The sequence below is a fragment of the Carassius carassius genome, chromosome 10 (assembly GCF_963082965.1).
Source record: "Carassius carassius chromosome 10, fCarCar2.1, whole genome shotgun sequence".
In the NCBI taxonomy this organism is placed as follows: domain Eukaryota; kingdom Metazoa; phylum Chordata; class Actinopteri; order Cypriniformes; family Cyprinidae; genus Carassius; species Carassius carassius.
This window is the reverse complement of record NC_081764.1, coordinates 20,078,432-20,103,574: the sequence shown is the minus strand read 5'-3', so window position 1 is coordinate 20,103,574 and position 25,143 is coordinate 20,078,432. Positions and strand designations below refer to the sequence as shown.

Here is a 25,143-nt window from a genome sequence, read left to right as displayed (position 1 = left end):
AGGTGGAGCAGCATTTACTACGCGGAGCAATAGTTCTCTGACAAGCCATGCAAAATCGTGTTCATAATCGCAGATGATATAATTGTAGGATTATGAAATCGACTAAATCGTTCTCGATTATGACAGCTGTTTGCGTATCATCACAGTGAACTACGGCTCTGTGTGGTAAATGCTACTCCATCTTAGAGCATGTGAAAATACCACATTTAATAACATGTTTTAACTCCAAATTCACTTCATAACATCAGTTGAGTGTTCAAAATAAATACTTTTGAGATGATGTGGCTTCTTAAACAGAATAATTAAGGCACACAATATTTCATTGTATTCTAAGCATTGATAAAGGCTATGTCGATTAGCATTTCATTATAGATATACTTTATTATGATGAAAATTATAATAAGAAGAACTCAGATAAACCATTTATTGCCATAGTTGTGTGTTTATTAGTCACGCTGAATCAATGAAAGCAGTTAAGTATTATATTTATTCAGCTGCAGTGATAGGCATTTCCTTCTTCGGGGCATATTTGGATTTCCAGCGCGAGAGCGCCCTCTGGCCTTTGCATGGAAATTTACTGCTGATCACAGAACCGTGCTTCACTGAAATATGCACGACAATCGCAGCTTCTGCCTAATCTGCTTTATTGCCTTTGCAATTTCATTTCAATTAATTGTGCAACCCTATCTGTCATTAATGTTAATCAAACAAATAAACACAACTTTAACAAAGATGGGTTACACTTTATTTTAAGGTGTCCTTGTTACAGTGTAATTATACATTTAAGTACTGAGTAATATTAATTAACTACAGGTACTTACTATAGGGTTAGGATTAGGGTTACTTGCATGTAATTATCCATAATTAATTTTTATTATAATAGTACATACATATAACACGTAACAAGGAAACCTTAAAATAAAGTGTTACCCAAAGAAAACACTATATTTAACTTATACAGTGAACACTTTGCAGTGCTAATTTAAACTGAATTATTATATTTATGTACCTGAAATCTAGTGCACATTTGTTTACTAGTGCTTGTTACTTCTCACACTTTGTAAGTATTTAAAGCTTCTAATTTAATAAACTGTGAGGAATCAAGCTATGCATGCAAGTTGGTATGAGGGTTTGAGGGACTTTATTCAAATTAAATACCTCTTTTGCTATTGCTTGTGTGCCAGTGTTTATGCCTTTGGGTGCCAATGCTAGCATTTGTACCACAGGTTGACGATGCTGGGTCTACAATCACTAAGACCAATGGCAATATTTCTTATTTATTTTTTATTATAATATGCCACTGAAGCTCACCAGGAGGCCAGTTGACACTGGAGTTACTAGATATTTTCTCATTGGGACTTTTGCCCTGTGTCCAGCTGTCTGGAGACACCAAGGTGCTGGTGGGGGATTCAGATCTTGACATCAGATTGTATGGGCTGAAGGAATCTTCCATGGTGCTCTTTCTGACAGGCACATGGTACTGAGCAGAAGATATTGAACCTGAAACAAAAGAGCAATCTGTTTAATCTGTATATTTAGAGGATGTTTAAATCAAAAACATCATTTAAATAAAACATTTAGAGACTAAGCAACAAACTCAGATATACAGTATATTAAGATGCCCAATTTCTAAACAGCTATTTTGCCTCTCTAAAAAAAATCCATCTTCAAAGATACAATAGGAATAATACAATTCAAGATTACAGGCTTGAGTTTTTGTCCTCAGATGAACTCACCCCAGTAAATTGCTGCGGGTTGGCTGGACTTACTGTTCAGGCAAGGTTTATTGAGAACAAATGCCAAGGAAGGATAATATTTTAAAAGGCCCTGCTGACTCAGAGTAAAAATAACTCTGGAATGTCTGCACGCACTTAACTTGAAAGAGAGTTTTGTCTGTCCTTTTGAAATACACAGATCTCAGCGACAGAAGTTGTGACTCAGTGTCTGGAGTTTGATGTTTGATTAAAGATATTGCTGTGTTTTCATTGAATGGAATGTTATTTGTGGACGCAGAAGTCTTTTATAAGATGTTAGACCGAGAGGACATCTTGACATTAAAGATTAGATTAGAAAAAATATGTATGTCTCAGCACAAAATCAAGCCCATAATATGCCTGGAGCAATAATCAAATAAATTAATACCGTGCTTATTGTGGTTTGCCTCCATGTGCTGAGTGCTAGCTGACAGGGAATCTATGGAGTTTGAATGAGTCCACTGTGAGAGCCGGGACTGAGGCTGAGGGGGGTCTTTAAGAGATAGACTTCCCACCTCCATACAGTTTACATTCATGTTCGGGTTCAAACCAGCTACAGGGGGGCAACAAAGAGACAAGGAGATTAATTCACACACAACACACAACACACACACCGAACACACACACAGAACACACACACACACACACACACACCGAACACACACACCGAACACACACACACACACAAGCATAAGCGTGCCCACATGAGGCTTGTTCTCTTACAGAGTGTATAAGGGCTGAAGGAGTTTGGAGAAGACTGCTGCTCTTTGGTCTGCAGGTCTGAGACAGAGAGGCCTGAAGTCTGAGGGTGACCCATAAAAGTGTCCAGGCTGGCCTTGCCAAGGTTTGGGTACAGGCCAGTGTGAGAGGAAGATGGAGGCTGCTGCTGTTTCATAAGCAGGGCCTGGGTCAGCTGACGCTGGTGCTGCTGGATCTGCTGCTGCATGTTTGCGATTGTACGTGCAACCTGTGTGAAAGGATGAAAACGATAATCATTTTCATTGTATATGGAGGATTATTTGTCATAGTCATCAAAAGATAACTATGAACTAATACTTTAGGATATAAATGACTGTATAAATATCAGGGCCAGTAAAATTGGAGTATGTCGTACTTGCTGCTCTTGTTGTTTGATGGGACCAGAGACATTACGCTGAGCCTGCATCATTTGCTGCTGAATCCGCAAACGCTGATATGCCTGACAGAAAGAGAAAAAGATGCAAGGTGAGAAAGAGAGGAACATGCAGAGAAATATAAAGAAATAAAAATAGAGAAAGAAAGGCCAGAGGATCATTATCAGAACAGAAAGCAATAGCATCTCGCTCCCTGCAGATAGGCCAGTAGGTAGATGACAATCATTGGTATTCATATGGAAACAGCAGAGTGAACTATTTGACTCACCACTTGCAGTTGTTGTAGTTGGTACAGCAGGGTCATTTGCTGAGGATTTATTGGTGAGGTTAAAAGTGCAGGATTCAGTCCAATGTTTTTTGCCGCAAACTGTAAGAGTTGTGCTTGAACCTATAGAAAAAAGCAAAAAACAAGCCGAAAAGAGAATTCTGTGTTATAGTGAAAGCAAGGAAATCTGACCTATTGGTCAATTTCACAAAATTGCTTTTATTAATGACATATAAAATACTAAATCTACCTAATTAATTTCACATCAGTGACACCTAATGAAAATGAACAAATTTTCATTTTTGGACAAACTACCCCTTTAAGTTACATTTACATTCAATACTGCATATTGTGACACGTGTCCCGAGCGCTCATCAGCGTCGCCCTGGCAACGGCGCAGACACACCTACGCCTACTCACCAAGGGCTGAGCGGCCACACCTGCGTGCCATCAGCTAATGCACATATAAACCCCGCAAGCGGGCACAGAGGTGAGAGATGTCTCCACGAGACTCGGCTAACACTGTCTTTTCCTCTGCCCTTAGAAAGCAGCGTGTGACCGCCAGCCCCAACGCCACAGGAGAGCACGGACCCACACTGCACTAGAGCACTTCCAAGACAAGACGCCGAGCACCGAGCACCCAAACCACCTCACAGCATTGCCCGTTCATTCACCGATTCTGTTAATAAAATCCACTCTTCGGGGAACTTACCCTCATCCTCGTGTCGTGTCCTACTTCACCCCGCCACAATATATTGTACAGTGAAAATTAGGGGTGCACGATATATATCGGCTGATGATTAATGCATATCTAGTCAGTAAAGCCAGGTATCTAATCAGCGGTAAATACCATCAGGTGTGTGATTTCACATAGAGCAGCTGTTACTACATGGAGCTGTTGTTAACTGACAAGCTGTGCAAATCAAAGCTGATAATGAACGTCGATTTGCACAGCTTGCAAGTTAACAATGGCTCCGTGTGTTAACAGCAGCTGATGGAATTAGATAACCGGCTTTACTGACGAGGTGCGCATTAATCATTGGCCGATATATACCGTGCACCCCTAATGAAAATTATTACAAACTATGCCACAGAAGAACAATATTTTTTTTCCCATAACATTGAAGATGATGGGGAACTTTAACTGTTTGGTTACCCATATGCTTCAAAATATCTTCTTTTATTTACAAGATTAGGATGAGTAAATTTTTGGGTGAAATATCACTAAGTAACAGCCCTTTAGTGTCTTATCTTTCTTCTGGTCTTATTATTGATGGAGTTTGGGCTCCTTGGCATCTGGCTTGCTTAGTTGGGGTCGGGAAGACACTTAACTTTCAGTAATTTATCAATATGACTGCATGAACTGAATTAACCTGGATGATGGCACTATTGTTGTCTGTAGAGCTGCTTTACAGCTGACTCACATCTTGCAACATCGACATTGGTATTAAATTGAATTTAATCAACACTGAACTGACTCTGAGCCGAATAACAACATTGCTACATTTTGTAAAACTGCTTATAGCTGACTAACTTCACAGTGTTATCACAGTGAACTGACTTAAGCTAAATAATGACACTACTGCCTTTTAGGGCCTGTCCACACCTGGTCACTTCAAGTGTTTTCTTTGATCAGATAGCTATGTGATCATGAAAAGATGTGCAAAATGCCACAAATGAAACTGAAAGTAAGTTGCACATGTTCAACAAACAATCTTCATTAAAAGTAGAGAGACTAAATTATCTTAAATACATTATTTATTGCTACATACATTTGATAAGGTTAGAAAAATTAGCACTTAAAATTTAAGAGGGCAAATACGGCCCCTTAATGGATAAGTTAATTTGTCACAGATGCAGTCAAACTGGAATTTGAAATAATAGATGCAACTTGTACCTGAGGGGTGAAAAGCTGAGGCACTTGAGCACGTAGATTAGGCTGGGCGGAGCTAAGTGGTGGCACTGGTGGCTGAGGGGGCGGGGCCTGCTGCTGCATGACCCGAGTTTGTGCTGCTCCGTTAGTGCCGAACATTCCATTTTGCATCTAGAAAACAAAGAGAGTGGGGGTGGAGATCAATACAAATTAAATGCTTTTATACACTCTAAATGGCTGGATGCACTTAACAGGAAATTTCAGCAATTTCAGCTCAAATTTACCAAAATCTCTCTTACAATGCAGTCTCTTAAAATAATTAATGTGCTTTTAACATTGACCTAAACACAATGTCAAATTCTCTTGCCAATTTCAGACTAAAATAAATAAATATATTTTAATTTGATATAAATAAAATGTAAACGGAAGAGTCAATCATAGTTCAGTGTTTACATATCTGTCACAAGGACCATTCACTGTTCTTCAGAATAACGCATGGAGGTCGTTAAATGCCATTAAAGTATTTATTTTAGGTTCTCCCAAGCCAGCAAAGTGCAGGGTGCTCACAGGTGCCAAGGCATGAAAAATTCAAAAAGAGGGAAAAAAAAACTTCAATATAAAAACACAAGAACCTTGTATCAGGTCGGTACCTTCAATCAGAGTACTCAGCAGATACTGCATTCACTACCAACAGTCTTAGCCCTCCTGATCACTCAATTCTGTGAGAATTTATACACCTGGGTACAACCATTTCTCAGCAATAATCACATGGGAAAGTAATTAAGACCATAAACATGTAATACATTCCAAGTCACAATAGTATGTGATCAAGTAACCAGTTCCTTCACCACACAAATTTAAATAACAGTACAAGCTTCCATACATAAACTTCAATAGTAATTAGAGGAAATAAACATCAATGACATCAAACCAATTCCCCCTCTTTTCCCACCATACTTGGTATCTCCCATTCCCCATGATGCAACACAGTACAGGTATAAAAAGCATGAGAAAAGTCCATTCCAGTCTTTTACTCAAATCAAGATGGCCGCCCCCATATATGCTGATCCATGCGATAATCAACAGTTTGTAGCAAACTTTAAATGTCCTCTGAGTTAGTGCTCAGGTGGCCAGTCTGAAACACAACAGTATAGTTGTAGGTATACATTTTTGTGGCTAATCCATCTCTCCTGTTGCTGGTACTTCAAGGTAAATAAAGAGTCTTTTACAAACCCAATGTGTGTACATGTGTTTGTTGAAAGGGCTAACAAGGGGTCACAAGAGCAGAGGGTAGCTCTGTGACAATATCTTTAATTGTAAATGACAAAAAAAATTAATTTCCCTTAATATTCACTCCAGCCTTTTTAATGAAACTTTTCCAAGAAAAGGGGGCGGGGGCATTATACCAGACTTTGCAGCTTCAAAAGTGCATCTAAATGTAAAACTCTTGCGTGCTACGCCCTTTGCAGATATTTTATAACACTCACCTGTCTGTTGTTCAAGTTTTGCATGGACAAGCCAGAGGAGATTCCAACTAATCCATGGTTAGGGAGGCTGCTATTGGCCAGTGGGAGCTTGAGGCCAGGAGAAGGCATAAACGGTGAAGATGAAGCATCATCTGACAGCCTTCCATCCTGAGAGACCAAAAAATACTTTGCAAAAACTAGTAGTAAAATATACCTAGATCAAATTTCTCTCTACTCCCAGTCCAGAAAATTTATAGGAAAAAAAGTCTGAGATAAAGCTATACCTTGTCCAAGAAGGGGGAACGATCCAGTGAGGGGTCTTTGGAGAGGTTTGTGGGTCGGCACACTATGGACTTCATTCCATTACTGTAGTCTGACATGCCCATCCCCCATTTGTCCAGTTCGCTTTTCTTCTCCAACAAAGCGCCTGAAGAAAGGCAAATACATAATCAGTGTTCTAAACCAAGATCATATGACTCACTGCATGTCTGTCTGCTGTTATGGGTTAACTTCAAAGTGTACTACGTACTCATGGCCTGATCCAGATTCATATTGTTGCTCTTTAGGGCTTCTTCTGCAGGATCCTTCTGTACCAGGTAAAATAAAAATAATTGTTATGTTAAACAGCATTTATTTGACATATCTTTTTAATGATTTAAGCAATGAGTCTTTTCAGAGTAAATTTTTTGGGTTTTAACATACTGGAAACCCCATATCTGTAAGCTGCTTGATAAGTCTGGTCATAATCCAAACATCATCCTGCTTGTTGGAGACCTTGCCCTGCAATGAACAAACAACAGCAATATTACATATGATATTTATAGTAGTCATAAACAAAAATAAAATGTTAATAGTTTCTTAACCACACTGTAAGCATGTGTCATTACACAACATCTTCATGGCTTTAAATGTCCTACCCTTTGTGGGCCCTTCTTGGATTGATCCCAGGAGTTACAAGTGGAGTCTTGGGATGTAGGACTGCTCCACATGTCAGCATCGTCAGCATCCCATTTGCCAGTATTCATGCCAGTCTCTTCCCCTCCTGATCCCCAGTCATCTTGCATAGATTTGGGACCTGGCGAAACACAAATGGTCAGACTGCTCATAATCAGGGCCGTAACCTCCATATACATTTTATGTCCCCATTAGTGGATGACCAACATGGTTGACTAAACTATTACATTTGGTCTTCCCAATACAAAATATATTGTTACATGTTGTTTATCAAGTATGATCCACAGAAAAACCTTAAAGGTGAAGTATGCAATTTTTGTGGCAGCAGGGTCACCAAACTAAACTGCAAACTTAATGGCAGTTTTCACACAAGCCTGCCAAATAATACCACTTTCTGTCACTTGTTGGACAAACTGATAGCACTGTCCCAAACCCATGCCACTGGTTGAGCATTTCCAAGTAAAAAGAGCAATTATTATTATTATTTTTTTAATCCCAGAGAGCCACAAAATTTATATTTTATAATACGAATAACTAAAAAAAAAAAAAAATACTAACTTCAAATTTAAAGTGAGGTAATGCGATCAGTGCTCGATTAATTCAACCACCAGAGGTCAGTGTAGTTTAACTTTATCAATAAATGGCAACAAAAAGGAATATAAATTACATATTTGAATACAGCAAATTTATGTATGAGCAATGTCTTTGTTTCTAGCAATGTCCAAACCTCTATAATAGCTAGTGCTTTAATATGAAAAAAATTCTTTAATTTCATTACATTCCTGACAGGAGCCTGATCCAGCAAGTGCATTTCCTCTGCCATAAGATCCATTGGAGTCATGGCCACCTTCACCTAATCCCCCATAGCCCCTAGAGGGCTGGCCCCAAGCTGAAGTTCCATTGTCCACAGAAGTGTTAGAATTGGCTGGCTCACCCCATGAAGTGGGTTCTGTGTTTGGCTGTACATTAGGGAGCTCTCCCCAGCCTGGTCCGGTTTTTTCCGGACTATAAGTCGCACTTTTTTTCATAGTTTGGCTGGTCCTGCGACTTATAGTCAGGTGCGACTTATAGTCCGAAAAATACGGTAATTAAAATACAGAAAATAAAATTGTCTTTTTATGTCCAAATAATAACTGTCTTACTTTGTATAATACAAAAAAAGCTTAACCGCGTAAGTGCACTGAATCAAATAAAGTGATCAAATTATTACTAACTGAAAACTTATATTTCAAACTGACACTGAAGATGGCACTCTCTTGACACTTGTAGATAAATAAAGATATCATGGATCAAGCTCTCGGAAATATGAAATAAATCTAACTTTAAATTTCAATATCTTTAATTATCCCCCAGTGTTGCAAGAGATGGGCAGACACACAAAACAGGATGATAACAGGGCACCTAGGCGTAATTCTTGGCTCAAACCTGAACCAGCTGGCAGGGAAGGTGCAGCAAAAAGCTGCAATCATCTTAACTGGTGGAGTTTTTTTTTTTTTTTTTTTTTTGGACAGTGGACAACAGATATGGCACTAACCTTGACTTCGACAATCAAAGCATATTTTATTAATGTTTGTCAGAAGTACAGAGGACTAAAATTAGCTAAAATTAAGAGAAAAATATACGCATTCTCTTACCAGGGTTTACTATGAACATTCTGTTGAGAGGAGATTCACCTTGATTTGGTGAGCCATTGTTGTTGCTACCACTGACATGGTTCTGAGTAGGACCTTGGCTGTGATGTCGGTGAGGATTGCTATTATTGTTTGAACCAGTGAGGCTATCACTCTTGCCGGTTCCCGGATGATTTTGGGAGCTATTCCTGTCCCACATGTTTACACTCTTACTGTAAGCACTGGGGTCACCCCAGGTGGAGGTCCCATCATCAATTTCCATTTTGCGACGAATAGAAGGAGAAGGATCTTCCCAGCCTGTGGTCTCATCTCCCGGATCCTGTCGGCCTCCTGATGCGCAGCTAGGGTTGTTCTGTTTCACAGAATTTGGACCAACCCATGACCCTATGCCTCCAGCTCCACCGTTGCCAGATGTGGATGTCTGAAGTTTTCCACCCCAACCTTGGGCTGAACCATTGGAATGTTGAGCATCACCCCAACTACCACACTGTGCTGGTGCTGCTTTACCCCATTCTCTCTGGGTTTCTTTCCAGTTTCTGTTGTCAGGTTCCCAAGAGGAACTTCCAGAGCCGTTCTTCTGCACTTCTGAAGGGTCACTCCACTCTCCACTATTCCCATTGCCAGTACTTCCCCATCCTGAGGAAGTTTTGTTTCCATCACCCCAACCTTGTTTTTTCGTCTGAGAAGTACCATCATCCCAGCTATGGGACTTTTCTTCAGGGCAAGATTGGCTATTACAGCCATTGGTATTGGGAACTTCAGCAATACGATCACCCCAGCCACATACTGATCCATTAGAAACCTTTTTATTTGCAGGTGGTTCCTCCCATCCACTGTTAGGCTGAGCAGAGGCTGGGACTGATTCTACCCAGCCTGCATTTGGCATAGCTCTACAAGGTCCCTCACTCTTGCTTGTCTCCATTCTAGGAGGTGCTCTGAAGTTGGGACTGGCACATCCAGAAGGAGGTGGTGCAGGTCCAGTTGAAGGTGCGTTGGAGGAAGACCCCCAGACCTCTTTCCCTGCACCATTCTTTTTGTCTGGACTTTCTTCCATTTCCCAAACAGTGTTTTGGCGAACTGGTGTCTGTCCCCAGCCTGTGTTACAAAGGACACGTGGGTCCAAGTCCTGCCTCGGGAGCAAAGTGGCCAAATCATCACTTGAGGACCTCTCTCTTCTTCTTGGGTGGCCTTCACTACTATCCCTGCTGCCCTCACTAGCTGGAGTATCAGGGCCCCAGGAACGCATATGTTCCTGGGAAGGACCATCATTAACATCCCATCCTGTACCTTCAGTGCTTGGTTGCTTGCCCCAGTCACCCCAGCCACCACTACTGCTAGGTCCTCCTTGCCCCCAAGAGGAGACACCTGCAGAATCCCAGCCTGAGTCCTTTGAGTCTCCCTTTTTGGCATCTCCTATGCCCCAGAAGGCAGTTCCATCTTCGCTGGCAGGCTCAGTAGGTGACTGACTAAGATTTTCTCTCCAGCTGTTCACTGGACTCATTGGCTCTGGTTTAGTGTTATTTGGTCCATCAGTTTTAAGGTTAGGAGGTTTAATGTTGAAAGATACATTTGTGGGTGACTGATGCTGTTCTGGGATATCCGGGCTGCCCCATGCACAGTCCCCTACAAGGTTTCCACTGACGCAACCAATGCTACCATTTCCATTAGTGCCGTGAGGTGGTGCCACTCCTCCTTGGCCACACATACTAGGCGAAAGTGGATTTGAGCAAACCATGCTACTTGGGCCTGATCCTACCCCAGCTCCCTCGTGTCCAAGAGCTGGCCAAGCAGCAGGGTTGGCACTAGGATTTAGGTTCAGATTAGAGGCACCCCAGTTGGACTGCCCTCTACTGCCAATGGACAAGTCAATCTTTTCCTCTAAGACCCAGCCCCTGGTAGGGCCACTTTGACTAGAGACACTACTAGAAGATAGATTAATGCTGGCTTTGCTGATTGGGTAATGACCCTGCTGGCTAGCTCCTGTAGCCATAATAGTGCTGCTACTGTTGCCGACAACCTCTGATGCGCGTTCAGCATCCAAGGTGCATTCTGGTGTCTTGCCGTATGTATTGGAAGGCCAAGTGTTGGTATTGTTACAGTTAATAATCACTTTATCCCGGTTGCTGCTGTTGCTTTTGCTGACTGGGATGCTCCAAAGACAATTCTCATGCTGGTCTCCCTGTCCACTTTGAGGGGGAAGTCCTGTAAAACAAATACACAGGATACATTTACAATACATTGTATTCAAAGCAAAAATAGATAAAAATGTCTAAAATTTATCTTAAAATATCTCTTATATATAATTATTATTATTTTTTTTTCATTTTAGCATCTCCTTTAATGAAAGGGAAACTGAGGGGGAGCAGCGTTCATTTACTAGAATTAATCATCTATCATTCCTTGTGGTTTGCCAAGTCCCCACAAAAATTAAGCTTCACCAACATGTTCCACGGATATTCAAGAGGATGCATACTAAACCAATGTGCAAGTTTCTCTCTCTCACCCACTCTCAGCTTTACTTCATTCCAGCTATAATAAATCATGAGCCAGCAGGTAATCGATGGTGTGTAAATTATGGTAGAGAGCAGAAAGAGGGCACTGATCTACAATGCAAAAGCAAACGCACTCTCCACAACCACTCAGAGCATTCCTTAGAAACTGTACACACATGTATTATCCACCCCCTTAAAGGGGCATGTGGCAGCTATATGATTTACTGCATAAATTAAATATGGTGCCCATGACTAAGCTAATGTTTATTTATTAGCATGTACATTTTTATCAGTTTCCTTGCTGAGTGCCTTCTTAAGCAACTAGTGTATTCTTTTTTAAATTAATTTAAAAACTGAGGTAGAACAGTGTTCATTTACTTAAATAAAACCAAAACATTAAAAAAAATTTCTGTATCAGCTCAAACAGGGGTTTATGATATTGCCTGGCCACAATACTATTCAGTCCCTCAGAATGCAGTTCTTCCATCTTTACACTTATCTCCTCTTTTTGTGTATCCTTATCACATAGGCCTGCTTAACTTAGCATGATCAACAAAGAAACAACTACTGTATTTTCCAGACTATAAGTCGCACTTTTTTTCATAGTTTGGCTGGTTCTGCGACTTATAGTCAGGTGCGACTTATTTATCAAAATTAATTTGACATGAACCGAGAGAAATATACCAAGAGAAATGAACCAATAGAACCTCTCGCGGCCGTAGACGGTAATGTTTTCTCTTGGTTCTTGCTTCTAAATAAATGCAACTTATAGTCCAGTGCGACTTACATATGTTTTTTTCCTCATCATGACGTATTTTTGGACTGATGCGACTTATACTCAGGTGCGACTTATAGTCCGAAAAATACGGTAAGCTAAAATATAATTAGATTGACTTTTGCTACCATTGGTACAACTGCAAGATTTGAATAACCTGATATCTTAGGTGTAGCTTTTTCAAATCAACAAAATAGCTGATATGTTTGCTGAACACCATGTCAAAAGTAGTGGTTTTGAACATGGCAAAGAAAGAAACCCAGTGTTTCTTTCCGTTTTTATTTTTATTTTTTGATGGAGCTGACAATCCAGCAAGTTATTCTCCTGTAGCCAGACACTCATAGGGATGCCATTTTATCAGAGCTGAAATGTAGCCAAGAGAACAAGGCTGCTGTCTACAATTCTGTCTCTCTTGCTTTCATTCCCTTTTTCACTTTCTCCTTATACACTCTCCTTTGCTCGCTCTTGTTATTAGTCACATTCTCTCTCCCTACAGGGAGAAAAAAAAGGCTATAATAATAAATGCATAATAAATTGACCTCACTTAAGGCAGAGGCTTTTTCCTTTCATCTTGCTACTTGAGCATACTGGACAAAACAAACCAAAACAGAAGACGCTGGAAGTGGAAGTTTCTATACCTCTACAGCCCTACCAGTGGAGATCATGTCATCTAGACGAACCCTAGAGACAGTTCCCTTGTGAAGACCTTGCTGGCCATCGGCACAAGACCACGAGAACCAGACGAGTCCTCTGCTCAATCGGACGTGCGTTGCACTAAAGCTGTTTTAGTCTGATCAGAGTAGAACTGGTTCCCTGACTGAGCCTGGTTTCTCCAAAGGTTTTTTATTTTTCCATTTTGGTCACCACTGGAGTTTTGGTTCCTTGCCACTGTCACCTTTGGCTTGCTTAGCTGGGGACAAAATTTCTGGCAACACTGTTGACTTGACTGCACAGACAGCCTCAAAAAAGCAAGCGAGAGAAAGATGCTGTGACCATTTGACACCAACTAACTTCTGCAACTTACTTCTGAGTCTTTATGCAGCATGCTGAATCTGCTTGTAGTGCCTCAAATTGAACATTAATCTGCGGAACAATTACTTGTATTTTTGTTTTTCATCCTGGTGAATGCCCACAAAGGGGAATTTATAAACTTTGGAAAATAACAGCTAACCCAAAGAAGAAAAAAAAACTGATGTTTACCTAGAAAATTTAGATTTTCTTAAAACATTTGCTTTAATTCAGTCTACAGTTACAGCTTTCCAGTCCCAGATTTTCTCTAGCCAAAGTTCCAATGACGGAAAAGACTGAAAATAACTTCCTTTCATACTAATACTGTTCTCTGGACCAAAGGCCTCACTTCTTCCAAATAGTGGAATGGCAAACATGTTTTAAAAGGGCAGTAGTCATGTTTTCCATTTGTCAAAGTCAGATCACAGTGTTCTTTTAGAAGGGCACTGAGAGAAAGGAGTAAGAAATAGACTGAGTGAAAGAAAAAAGATATATAAAAATAGAGCCCCCTCAGCCAGCTCATCTCAGAACTGACTTTACAATCCAAATCCCCAGCTATATCTGGCATGTCCATGCCTTTATAACTGTTTTCAATAATGCCTGTTCTATAACCAATAAATATTAACTGCAAGACTACAGTATACAGCACTTATATTGACAAATTCCAAAATTGTGATTTGAATTGTTAAATTATTTATATATAACATCTCATATTTCTGTTGCTTTAGATGTCTTAAGACTAAATGACAAAAAGGTATTAAAATCACACTGAAATAGCAGCTCTCAAAACTTGTTTTGCATACATTCTGTTGTCTGCTTTTGAGTACAGCAATATATCTAATGTAAATGCTCTAAGAAATGTGTCTGATCGAGTTCATGTAAAAATGAAACCATATACAGTAGGACTTCTCTAAGACTGATTTATTTACTAATTATTATTAAAGGGAAACCACTGACTAATCAATTATGAAAGCACATCCCAAAATTATACCTTAGCTTTTGCAGTTCAAAAGGCCATTTCAGATAAACAAATAAACCTTGTTCTCTGCTTAACTTGGATTTTTGATGGTATTTGAATCTCAGAAGCACATATTTCTAAAATATTAATTAGCAAAAAATGAAATGCATATGAAACCGTGAAGATAATGATTCAAGAGTTGACAAAGCCATTACTAGGCATTAAACAGCTGGTGAGCCCCTGTTCCCAGGGATTCCTCTCTGTCCAAGTCCAAGTCCTAATGTGCAACATTAATTGCAAAAAACACTAGAGACAAGAGTCCCTCAACCATGCCGCTCCCATGACCTCGGGCTTAGAATGAGACTTAAGGTCAATGCCATGATTTGTTACGGTGTAGCAGGGTGGGGGACACAATCCCACCCTCTGCCTTTAAATAATAGCCCCTCTGCACTTCTACATCCCAGCTGGGTCATAAACAGGAATACAATCTCTCTATTAAGAAAAAGTAAATACCACATTCATCTCTATTCACAGTGAAAAGCCTATGAAAATAAATATCTTAGTTTCCCCTTCAAAAACAGAACATGATTCTCACCCGTGTGCCGTTTGCTGGTGGGCGTCTCGGGAGGGGAGATGACCCCGGACTGAGTGCAAGCAGAGGTCGGGTTCAGAGCGCCTGTAGGTAAAGGTTGACCCCTCTTCAGTAGCTGCCTCTGCTCCTGCTGTCGGAAGCGTGGAGGAACCTCTCTGGGCACATGTCGGGGACTGGGCTGCTGTAAAGGAGGTAACTGCTGTTGAAGGGAATTACAAGGGCTACGCTTGCCATTGCTGATGGTGGCAGAAGAAGGTACAGTCTGGTTCAGGGTCAGAATGGGGTTTGAAAGGATGCTGGGATTGGGTTTAACAGAGTCTGGCACTGCAAGAGAAGGGAAAATTTAAAGAAAAGGGTTTAAATTTAGATAAATTAAGTGATAGAAATAAGTGTCCATATATCAAACTACTATAAAAATGCAATCATCTTATTTTTTTAAGCTGCACCACAGAATTTTTTTTTCTTCATTAAAATGAACAAAATTCAACAGTTAAACGAGTATATAAAAATAAAAATAAAAAACCAGGTCATAAAAATTCATATTTTGGCATTACCCTGATTCACTATGGTAAGCCTAAATAATTAATTTACAATTTGAGCTGTGAAGTCAGATTTTACATTTTGTGCCTGTCATCCAATATTGTTTACGTCAAGAACAGTACGACTACAGTAGCATGTGTAGATGCAGTTTCTTGAGAATTCATGAAAGAAACATTACCATCTGTTTTATGAAATAATCATTTTGATGATCATTTCAAAGAAGCATTTGAGCAACTTTGTAAAATGCTTTCAATAATTTGCTGATGACAGAATGATCCAGTTCTTAATATTAAGTGACCAACTCAATGTATCAGTTGCACTGGTTAAAGGGATAGTTCGCCAAAAGATATAAATTCTGTCATCAACTAACTTTCAAATAAGATATTTTGTGTTAGCTGATTTTGTCCATACAGTAAAAGTTTTGGAGTTAATTATTTCCTATTTAATTTACTAGAAAGTAGGGCTGGATGATATGGGCAAAAAAAAAAAAAAAATTCACGATAAAACGTTTCATATCAGTCGATACTGATAATTATCACAATACATTTCAAATCATTATTTCTTTCAAGTTTAAAAGGCAGATTTTCTACAACTAAGTGAAAGTTGTAGAAACCAGAACATTAATTATGCTTTTAAACTACTCTTTATGGTCAGAACACGACAAACACTGCACATTTTTTTAATTCTTTACAGTTTTCCAGTCATTTTACATGTTTCCTTATAAATAAATGTAACCATAGAAAAATTAATATCTTGGTATCTGCATGTTCCAATGAGTGATATTGTTTCAAATCATGAAACAGGTTTGTGTTACCTGACTTTGATGATGTGTATCTTCAGCACAGTTTGCAGTGCAGACTGAAATATTAATTATATAATGTATTTTTGTCTCTTAGAAATCCACATTTGACAGTAGCTTGAGTTGACAATTGTAGCTTTACGCAGATGTAAATTTATGTTCTTTATCAGTAACATCTGTAATTATAACAACCTAATTTTTATATGGTGAAATGTATGCGTTTTATTAAAATTAACCATTGGTCTTCCATAGTAGCATAGAATTAGATCATGATAATCAGTTAAAACCAAACATATAGCTCATCAATACAATGGTAAAATGTAACTATGGTACGCTTCACACTGGATCTCACAGCACTGTTTGTTGTCACGTGACAGACTCATCAGTGAGTGAACGCATCTAGGGCCAGTTTTAATAAGGAGGTTCAACCAACTCTGAGTTGAAACTTGAACTCTGAGGTGAGGTGACTTACACTGAGATGGGAGTTTTCGGGTTCAGAACAGCTGAACTGAGTAAGTTCAATCGACTTGAGTAGGTTGCCTCATAGTTTAGCGCGTGCACTACAAATATGAAACTATCCATGATCAGTGGAGCTCTGAAATTATGATTCACCATGGCAACAGCACCCGGCAAAAAGACGTCCGTGTAAGGATAAAAGAAACTCAGATACTTTGATCTCCTGAGAAACAGACAATGCAAATATACATAGGCATCTTCGAGAAACCCCACAAAGTGAAGGTGCAGGAAACATCTCTCTCCCATGTGTTATCAGTTCCTTCTCATTCCCTTCATTACCCATCCTCCCTCCACTTGGTTCACTCAGAATGGTCAATAGTATAATGTTCTACATTAATGCAAGTAATATTTTCAGTTATGTTTGGTATCATTTGAATAGTCTCAGGGCGAGTGGTACAATGGTCTCAATCTTGCAAAAGCAGACTGAAAGATAGTACAGATCCTAGGAGTTAAGAGATTTTGCTTACTGTAATGGGAGTGCCCCTTTCCAGGGTCTTTCATGTAAATTACCTTCTGTTCCCTTTGAGATTGGACTGGATGTTGTTTGACCAACCTAAATAGGGTGAGCCTAACCTCTGTTCATTGTAATATTACTCTAGCTAAGTGTACATGGGAAACCATGGCATTACCATACCAACACTACTATCAGGGAAAGTAATGTTGGTCGGCTTATACCTATAGTAGTGGTTGTGACCTCTGGCTAGAAATAATGTCGCTTTATTCGAATGTGTACAAATCTATGGGGGCTAATTAAAAGTACTTTTAAAATGAGCAAGCATAGGAGCGTCCATCTAAAGTATTAGCCAATTACCTCTGTCTAATAACCAAGACTGACGAGAATGTGACAGTAAAATATGCTAAGGCCAAAGGGATATCGTTAAGTTACAAGAGCTCCCGAATGACCAATAAAAATATTACATTATTACAATTTTACAATAATATTAAAGAATAAATAGAATAATCAGATGTCAGAATAAGAATAATTGGAAATGGTCAAGCAACCAATTCGTATGACAAATTCGAGGTCATATTAAAATGGAGTCAGATTACATAATAAAATGGAGTCAGATTTGAGTTTAACCTAAATTGAATAACTTTGCACGTTGAAAAGACTGAACACGCAAGAAACCTTCAGCCAGCACCGGATACCCTCCTTGGACCGAGTGCGTGGACCTTACACCCGCATACTATTTAAAATTTATCGATATATTTTTTAAACACGATATGGATTTTGACATATCGTATATATCGATATATTGAAAAATAATGTTTGCTTAATTTTCAATAATTAAAAGATAAATTAAATGAATGTTTTATGCCTTCATTTGATAATCAGAATAACCAGAACCAGAATATATATATATATATATATATATATATATATATATATATATATATATATATATATATATATATATATATATATATATATATATATATATATATATATATATACATATATAAATTATATATAAATTTATATATAAATTGACTTTGTCTCACAGTTAGTGTGTGGGATCAGGAGCAAATTACTAACCAAGCAAAGAACTTCAGTTAATGTTTTCCAGTTGTGAATTGAATACAGAGATCCCCCTGGAGTCATTTAAAAACAGAAAGCTGCTCAGAACTGCTGGCCGCTGTCTGAAGATGGTGACGCACATCTATGATTACATTCTGCTCAGCGTGCCTATCCATCGACTATGCTTCCAGCCAATCAGGATGCAGAGCATTCTTTTCTGTCGCTTTCTCTCCTGTGCCCTTCTCTTCGCACATTTCCCCTCCTCCCCTTCCCTTTCCCTCTCTCCTTCTCTACTCCATCCCCCACAGCACAGTTCGACTTTTTCATTGTCCCTATTGTTCAAAATGCTTGTGAATTCATTAGAGGAAGCAGATGGACACTGGGACCACAAGATCTTCACACTGGCAATCTCAGACAGGCAATTTGCTGTGGGGTGTCTCTCATTCAATCTCTTCCTATCTGCTTCAATTTTGTATTTTTTTATTCCATCTACAGCTCCACCTCTCTCTCTAAAAATATACATAAGCAAGCAGTAATGGATAGCTCTTAATCCCAGAATAAATCTGGCACCACTTCTCTTCAAAGTGCTCAGAAGCTGGAGAAGAAACTGACGCTTTAATAAATTACAAAAATAATGTACTGTATACGTCTTATGTGTTAGGGGTGGGAATCATCAGGGACACTGGCAGAAAAATACTTTATCATTGTTAGGGTCATGATATAATGATGTTTTTTTGTGTGTGTTAATTGTTTATATATGTTTCCTTCTTTCATTGTCACAACATTAGTCTGGCTGCATTTGAACCCTCTATATTACCCAGAATTCCATCCGTCAGTTTAACAAATACGAAAAGATCCTAGAATCTCTTAATAATACGTTTCTTCCCGTAAATATTAGTGAATTATTAACACCTTATATATACTCATATTATACCAATTCCATTTGCATTTGTCTTGGGATGTTATTCGTTTAATGATGAAAAGAGAAAATGGGAAATTTGGCACACAGGCCTGAAATGCTGACAAAGCGCATTTGAGTTAATGCCGAGGATAAGAGAATGTTCTTTATAATGTAACATTTATCAAGAATACACTTTGGGCAGCATTTTAGTCATTCTACTTAGTTTTAAGCCTGAAATGAAACCAAAGTTCAAACACTGATACAACTTTTCTATATATATTTTTATTATATATATATATTTTTTTATTATATATATATTTTTTTTTTTTATTATATATATAAATATATATTTTAGGGGTGTAACGATACGCGTATTCATATTGAACCGTTCGGTACGAGGCTTTCGGTTCGGTACGCGGTACGCATTATGGACCGAACGGTTCGTTGGACTAATTAATTATATTTGGAAAATAAAAAAAAAATTGTGAAATATAATGATATGCGTTCAACAAGGTAGCCCAATAACCCAAATGACGTAACAGGCAATGCCCGACACCCCCGAAGAAGAAAAAAACACCAACTTATAAGTTTATGTTAGGCTACTCAGTCAGGCGCTCGCTCACTCAGTACGCGCTGAAGGCTCGTTGCAAAATGGCCAATGCGTTTAACAGACCAGAAATAGAAGATCCTCCAATAACCAACAGGTCTGGTGTTTGGGTGCACTTTGGATTCCCTGTAAGTGAGCGAGCGCCTTTATGGGCCTTTCACACAGGACGCGGTATGCGCGGCACTGCGCTATAAAACACATTCATCTCAATGGCTTGCTCCGCGCAAGGACGTTTTGTTGCTGCGTCAACCAAAAGCGCAAGCGCAGCGGTGCGCATCATTTGTGTGCTTGCGCGCACGCCGCGGTCAAAGTTCATTACCAGCGCGACCAATAGGATCCAAAACAAGCACGGAAATCAAAATGAATGAACGGCTAGTACAGTACTGTGTGTGTCAGAATTTCCTGAGCTGTACGATACAAGTTTGAGGTAGTATAGGGACATCGTCAGGAAAGCTGTGTCATGTAGACATATCTCCATTCAAGTAACAACAGACTATGATAGAGCTCCTGCTAAAAGTTTTTAAAACTCCGCCTACGCCATAGCGCAGCGCAAATCGCGTTGTATCTGAAGGGCAACGCTGAACCCAGCAGCAAGCGCTGCGCATACCGCGTCCTGTGTGATAGGCCCACTCTGTAGTGGAAAACGTAGGTTTTAAGAACATGCTTAATGTAATTGAGCCCCGTTACAATATTCCTTCACGAGCCCATTTCAGACAGACCGTAATTCCTGCTTTGTTCAAAAAAACATAAGCCCTATAGAGAACCATTTAAGTAAAAACACACTCAATATAAAGAGTTATAGAGTTCCATATTGTAATGACCCGTAAGTCAGCACTGGCAGCCAGGTGCATCATGGGTATTTGTTTAACGTTCAATTATGGGTTATTTAAGCAAGATGGTTGAGTTCTTGTATTAGTAATGTTATACAAGTCATGTCTGAGTTAATTTGAGTTGATTCGGGTTCATTTACTGCCATGTTATAAAAAAGGGTGACTGTCACCGTCATGGAGAGAGATGTGTAGGGGAGTGACTTGTGATATGGCCTTGCCTGTGTAAGTTTGAATATTGAGTTCCGAATTAAAAGAGTAACAGACACTACTGCCTCCTGTTGGTAGGTTTGTTAATAACTCTCCACACACAGAGACACTCACGGTCGTGCGGTGTATGGGACGCGAGTGCTCGCTCTGCCCGCTCTTTTGCGCCGTATAGATGCTAGGACCCTGCTAGCCGTTAGATTAAAATAAACAGTCTAGCTTAGCTCTAGTTAGCTCACGGTAATAGAAAAACTGTACGTTGTTACAATATAAAAAGTTACATCTTTGTATTTGTTCATAACTACTACAATAATGTAACATTTTCATTTTTTTATAAGGAGCTGTTTTTGTTTTATACCGTATGCTGCTAAGAAAACACTATAGAAGATGGGTAAAGAATAGCTCCATCATTGTTCAATGTAAAAAAAAAAACATACTTTGTTAGTTTTAATAAATAAAACATTTTTTAAAAATCAAGGAAATTTATCTGCCAATTTTTTCTTTTTGCTGTATCTAAAACGTACCGAACCGTACCGAACCGAACCGTGACACCAGTGTATCGTATCGAACCGAACCGTGAATTTTGTGAACCGTTACACCCCTAATATATATATATATATATATATATATATATATATATATATATATATATATATATATATATATATATATATATTTAATCTGGCTTGACTAGTTACTGGTTTCTGTTTAAGAGGCCAGAGCTTGTTTTTTTTTTTTTTTTTTTTTGAATGGAAATGCCTGGAAAATTTCAAGAGGGGATTCAGTTGGTAAAATAGGGGCTTGAGAAAGCACCGATTATTATTATTATTATTATTATTATTTTTTGAAACACCAATTAAAGTTAGCTAAAAATAAACATTTGGTTAACTGGGTAATTGAACCTGCAATTTAGGGTGTCACGTCAGGTGATAAATCAATCCAGTTGTAAAAATTAATAATCTAAAATTATTTGACAACAATTTCATAAGGCAAGTCTTTAACATCAGGACACACAATGAAGGAAGTTCATCTTTTTTCTTCACTCCAATTACAGTATATGGCCAGTTAATCTGCCTTTTTAAGTAAAGAAAAAATGTAAAACATAAGATATTTCTGCCTTTCAGTCTGCAGTATTTGAAAAACCAGGAGAAGGATCACAGATTAATATAACTAATTAAATGAACCTAAATAAATAAGAAATGTGTGTGTGTGTGTGTGTGTGTGCGCGCGCGCGCAAGCAAGTGTGAGATGAGAAATGCTATTTTATACCTAGCATCTTAGACGATTATTTGCATTAAATATTTAGAAACGCATTTAGTGGGGACATAGTTAGACACCTTAAATCAACACGTCTTGAGTATGCATTATGATTGGATGAGATATTGTAGAAGCATCCTGATTTGATTTGGGTATAAATATTGAGTTAAGGTATTTTCTCTGTCGCAATCTACAGCCAACACTGAATGGCTGTATGAATATAGACCTTTTTTTGCAAGAAAATAAATCTTCAAAATACTTTTGTCTCATACTTTTATTGAAAAAGAAAATTGCCACGACAACTTGCCACTAGTCCACCTGTAAGGAGTCTGAATTCATTTTGACTATTTCTAATGGACATTTGTAAACTGTACTACTGTGAAGGCACTGACAGTTGCCCCTGCAATGTTGTAATGTCAATATGCATGACAGATAAATTAAGTCCACTAAATTGATTAATGTTCTCCATAATAAATCAACATAACAGAATCTAAACTTTGATGATTAATTTGAGTATTTATAAATGTCATAAATGAAAACCCTTGTTCCTTTCTGTTTAGGCAAATTAGCCGCTAATAGATTCCAATTCATGAAAATCAGCCTCATGGTGAGTTAATGCAGTTCATTGGATGAGAAATTGCTAATTAATTGCATCAGGAATTGTATTTTATCAAGCAGAGAATTAACACTGCTATCATTTGTGACACTGTAATATTCTGCTACAAAAGGAAATAAAAAAAATAAATACAAAAGGCATGCATTTAAGTTTTCCATTACCCATTAAAAAGTCAACTGACTGCAGGAAATTTCCACCACAGCGGGGCATAATTGGGGCAGAAAATGCCTCAGTCTGAACTCTATTATTGTGGCCTTGCTGTGCCATACTAAGAAATTGGTTGACCTTTCCAAAAAGACATTTTCACTTTTCACACAGTAAATTATTTTGCATGTTATGAGGAGATGTACCTTTTTAAATCAGACTGAATGTTCAAAAGCACAGGCATGCTTACTGCTGCTAGGGCCACCAGCTTGTAAGAGAGGTCTCGAGTAGAAAAGATTGCTTCTATCTATCTCTGGTAGCCCATATCTATTATCTAACAGAAGTTTCCTCAGTTAATTAAGCTATAATCATAGACATTCCACATTCATGTAAATATGCATGAAGCACACAGATCGATATTTCAGGATGCGACAGGCACACCAAATAACCATCAAAATCTGTCAATGCAAGCAAACAATAAATTCAAACATCCCCAGAGACAATAAGTAACACTTCATGCCATAATGTCCATCAGCAGTTATATCCCGAGTGCACAGATGAAAACGTAAAATTTTTACAGCCACAATATTCAAAAACTGTTCTATATATTTAATTAGCTTCTAATACTGCCAAGACAACATTACAGTAACACATACTGATGTGTCAAAAACAAGGACAACAACAACAAGAGGTACGTTTGTAATAGTTTGTTGGACGTAAACACCAAAGATTTTAGAATTTAACAAGGTGATGCCATGTGAATATCATTGTGAATATGTTAACCCTATATTAATACCAAACTATTAGGGCTGGGTAACTATAGGTAGTGTAGGGTTCGAGTCCATTTTGTCAAGTCCAAGTCGAGTCCAAATCCTTAACCAATCAAGTTCATGTGGGAGAAGTTTATTAATGTCTTGTTCATCTTAATTTTATATTGTTACTTTTTTTTTTTTTTTATCTCTCATGTTACATACGACGTGGAGTTTGTCAAGTTCAAATATGAATTTACCAATTCAGTTTAGTTAACAACGGACCGTTTTTGTCTGTAAAATATTCACTAAAGTCTGAAATTTTACCTTAAGTTCTCAAAAAGCAAGTAACTATATATATATATATACACAGGGGTTTAAGCAAAAAAAAAAAATCCTGAGCCTGAACTTTTTTCAGGGGGCGGGTGGGGCAGCAATGACTGTGACAACTTTAACATTTGAAAGGATACTATGGCAAAGTTATTGCTTTCTTTATTCAAACTGATTTTCTGTTTCATGAATACACGATTGACCTGAAGAATGAAAGCTGTATCATACACTATTGACACTAGGGGTGTAACAATACACTTTAGCTCACGAGATGAGACAAAATACAGATACTTGGTTCACTAGACTGTGAAAATATTTTAATATAATTTTACACAATTATTTTCCTCTCATACCTATGGTAGCGAACTCATGGACTCAAAAGTGAAATCAATCAACAAGATTATTATTTTTTTTTATTTTAATGTAGGATTTTTATTTTTTTTCTGCAGCCAAACACTGCACGCCGGAAATCCGGTGCCGGAGAACTTTAAGCCCACTGTATATATATATGTATATATATAATCCTGCAAACCGCTAATACTGAAGATTCTCTTCCATCCCAGTATTACCCATCTGGGTTTCCCTACACCCCAGTGAACATATGCTAATGAAATAATACATGTGTCACTAAGCATTAGATCGCACAGGAATGAAATCAGAGTGACAAAAGCTATCTTCAGACTAATGAGGGAGATCTCCATATCTGCTGACCTTACTACACGTGAGCCAAATTAAATTTTTGCTCACTTATATTACTCTTCTGTTGAAATATTACAATATTGTATTTTCAAAGACTAAAAATATTTAAAGAGTACTTACCTTTGGTTTTCTGTTCAGTAACCTGTAAATGAAAGCAAGAGATGCATTATTAGCAAAAGCCATGATATATTTCACTGTAATTGTTCAGTGTAGTAATTTACATGTCATTTGCATAGTAGAATTAATATTTATACTATATTTTTGTAGCACGCTGCCCTGCCATTTAACTGCTAATAAATTATGTATTCCAATTGTGTATTTCACTTTTGCTTAGACTACATTTAATTCATCATCAGAAATATATAAATACTTGTGTATTAAATAAATGTGTGTATTAAATGTGTAAATTAATAAAAGCATACACAATTATCAACATAGATTCACCACAGTTATCAGCATCCTAGAAGGATGCACAAAAAAAGGATACATTATTTGAAACAACCTTATTAGTGTCATGTTCAGAAATATGGA

At 38.2% G+C, this 25,143-nt stretch overlaps 1 protein-coding gene across 3 annotated transcripts in view; it reads right to left on the bottom strand.

The window, feature by feature from the left end:
- The window catches only part of LOC132151944 (trinucleotide repeat-containing gene 6C protein-like), a 29,889-nt gene extending 5,132 nt beyond the window's left edge, over window positions 1-24,757 (bottom strand). Inside the window, exons 1-15 of one of the 3 annotated variants that reach the window (XM_059560512.1) lie at window positions 24,733-24,757; window positions 14,905-15,225; window positions 9,080-11,278; window positions 8,224-8,430; window positions 7,409-7,566; window positions 7,194-7,271; window positions 7,021-7,078; window positions 6,776-6,918; window positions 6,513-6,659; window positions 5,050-5,196; window positions 3,156-3,275; window positions 2,869-2,952; window positions 2,478-2,721; window positions 2,143-2,307; window positions 1,312-1,500 (exon numbers count right to left, since the gene is read on the bottom strand). In XM_059560512.1, coding sequence (XP_059416495.1) covers window positions 1,312-1,500; window positions 2,143-2,307; window positions 2,478-2,721; window positions 2,869-2,952; window positions 3,156-3,275; window positions 5,050-5,196; window positions 6,513-6,659; window positions 6,776-6,918; window positions 7,021-7,078; window positions 7,194-7,271; window positions 7,409-7,566; window positions 8,224-8,430; window positions 9,080-11,066 — 3,727 coding nt within the window. In that variant the 5' untranslated portion in view covers window positions 11,067-11,278; window positions 14,905-15,225; window positions 24,733-24,757. Of the gene's footprint in view, window positions 1-1,311; window positions 1,501-2,142; window positions 2,308-2,477; window positions 2,722-2,868; window positions 2,953-3,155; window positions 3,276-5,049; window positions 5,197-6,512; window positions 6,660-6,775; window positions 6,919-7,020; window positions 7,079-7,193; window positions 7,272-7,408; window positions 7,567-8,223; window positions 8,431-9,079; window positions 11,279-14,904; window positions 15,226-24,732 lie in introns of those variants that run through there. The other 2 variants (XM_059560511.1, XM_059560513.1) reach the window with 2 other exon arrangements.
- Window positions 24,758-25,143: the final 386 nt, after the last annotated feature.